The sequence below is a fragment of the Pseudorasbora parva genome, chromosome 15 (assembly GCF_024679245.1).
Source record: "Pseudorasbora parva isolate DD20220531a chromosome 15, ASM2467924v1, whole genome shotgun sequence".
Classification (NCBI taxonomy): domain Eukaryota; kingdom Metazoa; phylum Chordata; class Actinopteri; order Cypriniformes; family Gobionidae; genus Pseudorasbora; species Pseudorasbora parva.
In genome coordinates, this window is record NC_090186.1 from 33,537,562 (window position 1) to 33,547,708 (window position 10,147).

Genomic DNA, 10,147 nt, shown 5'->3' on the forward strand with positions numbered 1-10,147 from the left:
GGGTTCTAGATCTAATTGTAGTTCTGTAGTAATTCATTTAATCTATTTGAAAATAATATTTTATTTGAAACTATGCAAACATTTACTCTAATGTGTCAAATATATAAAAAACAAAATGTCACATTCAGTTTTGAATTACATGAATCAATAAATGATAGCATTTTTTCCCCCTGAATGCGATAAGGCAAGATTCGTTTGAGTTTTTGACATATCAGACATACAAATAAGAGTGAGTATATTTAAAATATACAGTATATATTATTTGCAAATAGTGTGCAAGACGATTCTTTACAAAAACCTTTTTTGTTATGCTGGTTGAAAGTCTCCTCATATCATGACAGCAATCACTATGTTAAGAAGTCTAAATGTATTTTTATAAATATATATAATATGCGGAAGGCTTTTAGGTCAGGGAATAGTACCAGCGGCAATGGGAGGAGTTGTGGGAGGCAAACAAATCTATCTGTGCGTCGCCAAACTGGTCCCAAATAAGCTGAAACGCTTGAGGATGGAGTCTCCATTCCCCCGGGAACGGCTGAAGCCGTGAAAGCTCGTCTGCAACACGATTCAGATCCCCGGGAATGTAAATGGCACGAAGTGACCTCAGATACTTCTGACTCCATTAGAGGAGGTGGCAGGTGAGTTCTGACATCCGGCAGGTGCATAGACCCCCTTGTCGATTGATATACAATACTGTCGCCGTATTGTCTGACCAGACCAGTACGTGCCTGTCCTTGAGCAGGGCTCGGAAGTGGTGCAGGGCAAGACGTACGGCCAGCATCTTGAGGCAATTGACATGCCATAGGCGATGAGGTCCTTTCCAGGAGCCAGCAGCAGCATGACCATTGTACATGGCACCCCAGCATGTGGCAGAGGCATCCGTGGGTACCATCACATGCCTGGAAACTTGTTCTAGGTTCCTCCACGGGGGTGAAGGTCTGACAGCAGGCCTGGGTCACTTGTACCCAGAACATGCCACGTTGCCATGCCCACCTTGGAACACAGTTGCGAAGCCAATGCTGAAGCGGTCTCATATGAAGCAAACTGAGCAGCGTTACTGCAGCTGCGGATGCCAGATGCCCCAGAAGCAGCTGAAATAGTTTCAGTTGGACCACGTTCCTGCGTTCGATTTGACAAAGGCAGGTCAGCAGAGACTGTGTGAATGCACGCATAAGCTGCGCGGACATGACGACCGAGTCAATCTCCATAGAGAGAAAAGAGTTCCTCTGTACTGGGGAGAGTTTGCTTTTTTCCCAGTTGACACGAAGGCCCAGGCAGGCAAGATGGTGGAGAGAGTGGCTGAGGATCAGCCAGTCGCTGAGATAGTTCAGGATGTGAACCCTGAGTTGCCTGAGCAGCACTAGGGCTGCCTCGACGACCTTCGTGAAGATGCAAGGAGACAGGGCTAGCCTGAATGGGAGAACGACGTACTGGTATGCCCACCCCTCGAAGGCAAACCGTAGAAACAGTCTGTGTCGAGGAAGAATGGAAACATAAAAGTACACATCCTTCAAGGTCGATCGCTGCAAACCAATTGCATGTACAAACGTATTCCAAAATGCATTTGGCTGTCAACATCTTGAACGGAAGCCTGTGAAGGGATCGGTTCAAGACGCGCAGGTCCAGGATTGGTCGTAACCCACCACTTTCTTGGGTAAAATGAAGTAAGGGCTGTAGAAGCCGGACTTCATCTTAGCCAGAGGGACAATCTCGAGGGCACCCTTTGCCAGTAGGGTGTCAATCTCCGCATGCATGACAGGAGTATTGCCACCCACCATGGTATAGTGGACTCCCCGAAACCAGGGAGGAGATCGTGCGAACGGAATCTCATAGCCGGGCTTGATGGTATGAGCGAGCCAGTTGGACAGTCTGGGGAGCGCTAGCCAGGCCCCCAGAAGCCACATGCATATCTGGCATGGGGCACCAAAGCGGAATGACTTTGAATCAAATTCTGCGCCCTGCAAGTGGAGGTCCCGCGGGAGTCTCGACTGGGACTGAGAGTGGCGAGGCACTGAGAGTGGCGAGGCACTGAGAGTGGCGAGGCACTGAGGTGGCGCACACTGCCAGTCATGCCCTCTTGGGGGTTGGAGGTGAAAGAGTCAGTTCTCTCTTTAACCAACAATAGGGTGCTGCTGGCCATTTTTTGGAAGCCAGTGGTGGGGAATTGGGAATTGAACAAAAGATTCTCCCCTGGCCCTGCTCCGGTGGAAGGAGTGGTCCTGCCACCATCTCCTTGAAGAGAACTGAGTTCATCTCCGAGTGGCCTGTCTAAGGACTGGCAATAGCCTGACCTTTAGCTAGCTTCGGGGCTGAGACATGCTGAGTGGCCTTCCTGTGGGCACCTCCACACTTCAGCCTGGGTGAAGGCTGCTGCTGTGACCGAGCGGGAGGGGCGGGTGCCACAGGAGAGCGGCCTTGGCGGGGAGCAGGCTGAGGCACCTGGGCCGGCAGCTGAGCGGGCGGAGCAGCAGGCCGCCGGAGCTGGATGTGTTTAATAGCCTCAGTTTGTCTGCGCAGCCGAAGAATGTTGGGCAAAGTCCTCGACCGCCCCATCGAACAGCCCAGCCTGGGAGATGGGGGCGTTCTGGAACCGTGTTCTGTCAGCCTCACGCATCTCGGCCAGGTTGAGCCATAGATGGCGCTCCTGGACCGCACAAGTGGACATCACCTGATCAACAGCACAAGCGTAGGGCGAGGTCAGTAGCTGCCCGCAGCTCCTGCATGAGAGCAGGGTCAGCACTACTCTAGTGCATGTCTCTGAGCACCTTCACCTGATGGACTTGAAGGATGGCCATAGCATGCAAAGCGGACACGGCCTGGCCCGCAGCTCTATAGGCCTTGCCCACCAGTGTGGACGAGAACCTATAGGCTTTGGACGGGTGCTTTGTGTCGTTACGCCACGCGAAGGCGCTCTGCGGACACAGTTGCAACCCCAGTGTACCCTCTAGCCATGCCCCCATCGAGCACAGTGAAGGTGGAAGCATCATGTTCCTTTCTATATATAATTGCATAAAATGTATATAAAATTTGATTCAAATGTCTCCACAATCTGCTTTTGAGTAAATATCTTATTATTAAGCTGAAGTACACATTCTATCTTTTGTACACTCAAAGAAATGTATTGAATAATTATTAAGGATTGTTCAATTCTTATATTACTATTCAATTAAATTTATGGAATTACTTAAATTGTGTAAATCTTTAAAAAAAAAACATTTTTAAGCCATCTGAACTGAACCGAAAGCCGTGGTTAAAAAACGGAGGTATTGAACCATGGGCTAACTATATTGTTGTATCCTTAATATATACACAATATAAACAGTATGACTTACTTGGCCTGGGTTTCCATCTAAACAAACCCAGTCTGCTTGAAGATGATGGTCCTGCACTAGCACTCTGTAATGTAAAGATTTACGATATCAGCTGTAAACCTAGTACATCTACCATTAGGAGAACTCATGGATCAGACACATTGTTTTGTTGTCATTTACCCTGGTACGGTTAGAGCTGGTAAGGTTTCTTAAGGCTTCAAGGCTGGTAAGGTTCCTAAGTGACAGGCTTTCTGCCAGTGCCTCACGGATCTGCAACCACATGTGACAAAATGAGTTAAAGCACTGCAGTAAAACTGAATGCCTCTAAGATCATTTTAACAAAAAAATTCAAATGGTTTGTCAAATTGAAAGTAATACACATTTAATTCATACCTTGCTGTCTAAAAGCGTTCCAAACACCAAAATAAAAAATCCCTGCAGAAGTGTTACAAATATATGAGGAAAATGTTATGAGTAAATAATTTCAATAATCTCAATTTCATAACATTGTAAATAACTAATTTTGCATTATAATTGGTTGTTATGATGCTTTATAATGGATTGGTAGAATATTATAATCGTTATTGCATTATTTATTTGCATTGCAATTATTGCTTTAAAGTTTGCATTTAAATACCTGCAGTGAATTGAGGAGTGCAAACACAACATGAATGCCTAATTCACGGGACACCATGGTTCCAATTCCAAATCCCCATGTTAGTCCAAAGATAGGAGTCAATATGGCCACACATCGGGCAATGACCACCAGGGCATGTTTCTCATCTGGTTGAGTTGCAGCACCAACTCCTCTCCACAACATCTTATACAGAACCACAATCAAAACCACAAGGTTTATGGCTACAATAGTGAGAGCTGGAATCACAAATGCCAGCAGGGCCTTAGATTCATTCCAGTTCAGCCAGCATGCATATTGTTTTGTGATATAATTTTGTGGTCCAGCTGTTGACGCAACAGTAACGACCGCTATGAGCAAAGGCGCACCATAACCGACTATGAAGGCGATGGCCATCATTCTGGCCCTTGACATTTGGGACAAGACCATGACTGTCCGGTAAAAGAGCAACAGCGCTGAAATTAACATCCAGAAGAAAAGAGCCAGGTAAAAAAAGTGCATGAAGAAAACCGCTGGAGTGCAGCGACCCACGGATGTTGGCTGCTCTTGTTCTGCGACTGCGGCTCCAATGATAAAACAGATGTTTGCGATCAGCAGGGACACGGCAATGTTGACAATGGAGACATGTCGTATGTAGGATGTGTCATTTCTAGTTATTGACTTCCATACGATAGTCTCAATAATGAGGCACAAAATTAAGCTGGCCAATGAAATAGAAACACCAATGTAAGTTATATAGGCTAAGGCTTTGTTATCATCAAGGGAAAATGGTGACATTAGGATTGAAAAAGAGGTTGTGTGGTTGCATTCACACGTAACTGCTGTATTCATTGAGAGCTTTACTTCACATCCAGTGGAATCCCATGCATCAAGACTGAAGTTCCAAAAGACACACTGAGGATTTTTCAAAGACTGATCAGTAATGTCAAAGGCAAAAGAAATGTTATTAAGTGTTGGTTCAACCTTAACAACAACCACATCTCCATTGATGCGCACATCTGAATTATTAGTGTCATTATTATTACTAGTATTACGAGTAGGTAAGACATTGTCAAGAGTTGTGAAGATTATGATGGTTATGGTAGTCACATTAGGAACCTGCGGTATTACAATCTCTGTGGTTGAATTTGGCAGTGTTGATGTTATACTGAATGAGTTTTTAACTGTAGTTCTGTTCAGCTGAATGGATGTTTCATTAATCGCAAACTCATCTTTGAGACGATCGCTTATCTTCTCAATACCGCCCAGAAGTCGAATGCTGGTGTCTCCTGTGGTGTTTCCTTTGTTTAGTGTGTTCCACGTATCCCTTACATTATCTGATACAATAATGTTCACAGTTTTCAGGTAATTCTGGAAATCAAATATAAATTATATTTAATATGATGAAGTTTAATTATAAAAAAATATTAAAATTATTTGATATATAATATATTGATAATCGAATAAGACACAACACAAGATATAATATATTATACCCTGATACAAAAATATGATGTGCCAAATTTTAATAAAATTATATAAGTAATATAATATAATATAATATAATATAATATAATATAATATAATATAATATAATATAATATAATAATGAACCAGTTTAATTTATAATAGAGAGAATGACAATTACATTGAATTAAAGATATTTTATCTTTTACTTTGTCTTTTTTGTTGCAAATTAAAAATGTTTATTATCTTGTTCAATTCTATTCTATACAATAAGCGTACACATTATATTTGACATGAATGCTTAAATGTGAATATAAATACCTCCATCACAATGCTATTGATCAAAGTAGCTTGTGACAAATCAGCAATTTTAAAGAGTATATCCACAATTGCTTGGACAGTAGCAGGAGACTGTGTTATATTAACATTATTCTGTGATGTGGCATTGCTGAGGGCAGCCATAAAATCTGGAATCTCCTCCACAAGCAAGGTCTAAATTGCAAAGAAGGAAAAATATAAATATTAGGAGCATTCAAAATGGCCAGATGATTATAGATGGAGATACACGGCCAATAGATTACCCCAACTCTGTTTTTAAGGTTGTAGATAACTTCAAGTACACAGTTTTCCTGTATTTGTTTCCACGCAGATGATTCACATCTGTATGTTTTGGTGCCTTTAAAGCCACTTCCACAGATTCCTTTCTTTTCATCATTTGTTTGTCCAAGTCCAAGTTCTTCATTTATACAGTCATAAACTGGAGAAGTATTTGATTGAAAGTCAAAAGGAAACAGATTTGATGTAAAAGGTGCTCGCACACTATGCAATAGCATCAGAAGCCAGGGTAAAATACAGTAAATAATAGGACTCAAACAGTCAACAACAAAAGATCAGGTGTGATCCAAAGATCATTCTAGATCAATAAAATCATCACAGAAAAAGCAACATGATGCTGATAGAATAAGAAACTGAAGGCTCACGTTCTGGGCTTGTCTTTACTGTGACACTGCTCCAGCTGTAACTGTACTCAAGTAGTTGTGGCAGACCCTTGAGACGGCATGTAAAGGTTTCCTCCTTACAATTCCCACTTTTAGTAGGATAGTATAATATGATATCCGATCCTGATGCAGGTACTAGAGAACATATTAATATTAAAAACATATAAAATAACAACTACTCCATAACTTTTATAAAAATGTACAACCGATTTGTATGTAAAACCTGAAGTTTGTACTGCTTCATTCAGGACCCACTCAACATTGTAGCCAGCATCAACAGAACATCTCAGTTGGACAGTGCTGTCATTGCATGGGAAAACCCGGTAATTATTACCCACAATGATAGTGGGGCGTTGTTTAATAACAATGTTTTGCCACTGAATGTATGGTATTGTACTCAGTTGTATGATGCATGAGTATCGACCTGCATTTAGGAAGAAAAACAAATGTATACAAAATTATCATTAATATAATTTTTGTAAATGAGAGCATGTTCATAATATAAACATCCTATAATTGTAGCTTAATTTTAATTGGTTGATTGGTTTCATAATTAAACAATGTTGTTATATCAGCATCTTCTATGACATGCACTATATTGCCAAAAGTTTTGGGACTTATACCTTTACATGCACATGAACTTCAACTTCAACTTAAGACTCCAACACATGACATTCCAATCTTAATTGTTTGGTATGGAGTTTGGTATGGAGTTTGCCCACCCTTTGCAGCTATAACAACTTCAACTCTTCTGGGAAGGCTTTCCACAAGGTTTAGGAGTGTGTTTATTTATTTATTTAATTTTTGACCATTCTTCTCTAAGCGCATTTGTGAGGTCAGGCACTGATGTTGGACGAGAAGGCCTGGCTTGCAGTCTCCACTCTAATTCATCCCAAAGTGTCCTGGGTTGAGGACTCTGTGCAGGCCAGTCAAGTTCCTCCACACCATACTCGCTCATCCATGTGTTCATGGACCTTGTTTTGTGCACTGGTTGCGCAGTAATGTCGGAAAAGGAAGAGGCCATCCCCAAACTGTTCCCACAAAGTTGGGATCATGAAATTGTTTCAAATGTCTTGATATACTAAATCATTATTCCTTTCACTGGAAGTAAGTGGCCAAGCCCAACCCCTAAAAAAAAACTTACCACACCATAATCTCCCCTCCTTCAAGCTTTACACTTAGCACAACACAGTCAGGCAAGCACTGTTTTCCCATCAACCACCAAACTCAGACTCTTCCATCGGATTGCGAGACAGAGAAAGGGGATTTGTCACTCCATACAACACCTCTCCACTGCTCTCTCTGAGTCCTGTGGTGGTGTGTTTTACACCCCTGCTTTCGATGCTTTTCATTGCACTTGGTGAAATAAGGCTTGGATGCAGCTGTTCGGCCATGGGAACCCATTCCATTAATGCTCTCTATACACTGTTCTTGAGCTAATCTGAAGGCCACACACAAAGTTTGGAGGTCTGTACCTAATGACTCTGCAGAAAGTTAGTGACTTCTGCATACATGTGCACCTCAGCATGCGCTGGCCCCGCTCTGTAATTTTACGTGGCTTTGTGGCTGAGTTGCTGTTGTTCACAATTGCTTCCACTTTGTTATAATACCACTAACAGTTGACCGCAGAATATTTAGTAGTGAGGAAATTTCAAAAATGGACTTGTAGAAGCAGTCTGTATGCACTTAATTAAACCTTTGGTCATGGAAGTGATTGCAACACCTGAATTCAATGATTTGGAGGGGTTTCCCAATACTTTTGGGAATATAGTATATATATCACCATGTAGTATAATCATATGCTATAGTATATCAAAGCTAAATTAAATTAAGGTAAAGTTTTACAGTAGTCTGCTTTTTAAAACAGGACTCTAAAATCAATCAAGTATTTGCCATCATGCCATGTAATATTGAGAGGACAAAGATAAACCTTGCATCACTCACCACTGTCACTTTCACTAATGTTTTTCACAGTGAGAGTGCTGTTGTTGTTTGAAATGATGTATCTTGTGTTGTCTAGTGCAGGATCTTTGTTATTCACTTTCCATTTTATTGTTCCATTTGCAAAGACTGGCTGTGTGCAGATCAGGTCCATCTTTTGCAGAGGATACAAGTCATCTGTTCTGAAATTCTTTTGTTCTGAAAGTAAAAACCATACAGCTCATATCACCCAATAATTAACAAAAACAAACAACAATTATACATTTGATGGAACTATGAAATGTGGGTTTTAGATCAGGCACTGACTACCCTTACCACTTTGAGCAAAAGCATCTTCAGCTAAAATGATTCCTTCTGCACTTAGAGAATCAGAGATACTTGCATGTGCTGCTCTAAAATCAAGGTTGGCAGATGTTGCACTTATTGTGTAGTCTGCTATAATACTACCAGGCCTGTGGAGTGAAACACAACCCACCCAATGTAAACATACTTTATTGAAAATGGATTTGAGTAAAAGCTTTAAATAGGAATGATGTGAAAATGGTGCTGGCCCCAGTTTATATCAGGTGGCCTTAACTACTACTTAGATTAAACAAGTGTTTTTTATTTTATTTTTTATTTTTTTCAAGTACTATTGTGTTCATACTGTATTGCAAAACACTTTTGCTGCTATTGAGGTGAGATACGGGTAAAGTTAGGGACATGTGTGGTGGAATGGGTAACGTTAAGGCTAGGGTTTGGTTTAAGGAAAGTGTCAACAGTGTAATTACAAATGTAACTACTGAAATTGATTACAGATGCAATACATTCAGGTCATTTTAAAAATGTAAGCACTGAGTAAAAAGCATGTACACTATAAGTGCATTGTATCAAATTATTAATTTCAATGTTAGTACATAGCAGTTAAGGCCACCTTATATAAAGTGGGTCCTGGTGGACTATACCTGATGCCAGTGGCTTTTGCAGAACCATAAATGTAGCCAGGTAGCAAACTACGATAAGTGAACTCAATCTGTAAAAAGCAAAAATAACAAATGTATGCTTGAACATATGTTACAATTATAAAAAATTAAAGTTATTGTGTCTATTAATATGGCATCACTATGTTGTGCAAGTCTCTCTCTTACAAAGTTTTGCAAAGTGTTTGTTATTGAAAGATAAGGTTATTTGGATGGTTAAATGGATGTCAGGGAATAAATAAATAAATAGAATTAAATATAATTCATTTAAAATAATAAAATGTTAAAACGTCTTCAAAATTATATTCAAGCTGTATTCAAAGTTGTATTGTACAAAAATCATCAAAAATATACATTTAATTAATTATGAAACAGAATACTCACTACTGGTGCAATTTTTCCATATAAATATTGGTAACTCTCACTATTAGGGTCAATAAGAGTGATGTCAAAAGTCTGATCTATTGTCAGTGACATTCCAATAACTGTAAAACAAATGTATTTTTATGTGCATTGTATCAACAGGCTTAAATAACATTCCTCAATCCTTAAAACAATATTAATATACTAATAATTAGATAATACACAATATTTAGATTCACAGTACCTGTCTGCTGCTCTGTTGGTGACACTGCTGAATAAAAAATAGATTAGCAAAAATATGAATACCAAACAGATAATATATTTGTTTTCCTAAACATGCAAAGCAATACATTTATGTGTTTATGTGTTGAATATATAACTTCAAGAAGCCATAAATGTAAAATAAACTGAAATGACTTGGTGTCAAAATATGGTCACTGACTTAATATATGTTCAAATTCGAGACAGGGGTAGCTGCAGCTTGGAGAAATGGGC

General features: G+C 40.2%; 1 protein-coding gene and 1 long non-coding RNA gene across 2 annotated transcripts; both read right to left on the minus strand.

The window, feature by feature from the left end:
* Nucleotides 1-2,744: 2,744 nt before the first annotated feature.
* Nucleotides 2,745-8,728, minus strand: LOC137041053 (adhesion G protein-coupled receptor F4-like). The gene is made up of 11 exons (XM_067416978.1): nt 8,646-8,728; nt 8,334-8,528; nt 6,613-6,813; nt 6,372-6,524; nt 5,973-6,148; nt 5,713-5,883; nt 3,949-5,295; nt 3,705-3,746; nt 3,492-3,581; nt 3,333-3,396; nt 2,745-2,995 (listed from the first exon to the last, which is right to left on the minus strand). Exons 2-11 carry the CDS (start codon nt 8,482-8,484, stop codon nt 2,745-2,747), a joined length of 2,646 nt encoding a protein of 881 aa, XP_067273079.1. The 5' UTR covers nt 8,485-8,528; nt 8,646-8,728.
* Nucleotides 8,729-9,273: 545 nt separating this feature from the next.
* Nucleotides 9,274-9,921, minus strand: LOC137041484 (uncharacterized). Its single transcript, XR_010898108.1, has 3 exons — nt 9,897-9,921; nt 9,674-9,774; nt 9,274-9,342 (listed from the first exon to the last, which is right to left on the minus strand). It is a non-coding gene; the product is annotated as an uncharacterized lncRNA (long non-coding RNA).
* Nucleotides 9,922-10,147: the final 226 nt, after the last annotated feature.

Coding starts and splice junctions, on each gene's coding strand:
- LOC137041053 (XM_067416978.1), bottom strand. CDS start 8,484: ATGGACCTGATCTGCACACAGCCAGTCTTTGCAAATGGAACAATAAAA. Junction 5,296..5,712: donor TCAATAGCATTGTGATGGAG/GTATTTATATTC, acceptor TTTGATTTCCAG/AATTACCTGAAAACTGTGAA. Junction 3,397..3,491: donor CCAGCTCTAACCGTACCAGG/GTAAATGACAAC, acceptor TTTACATTACAG/AGTGCTAGTGCAGGACCATC.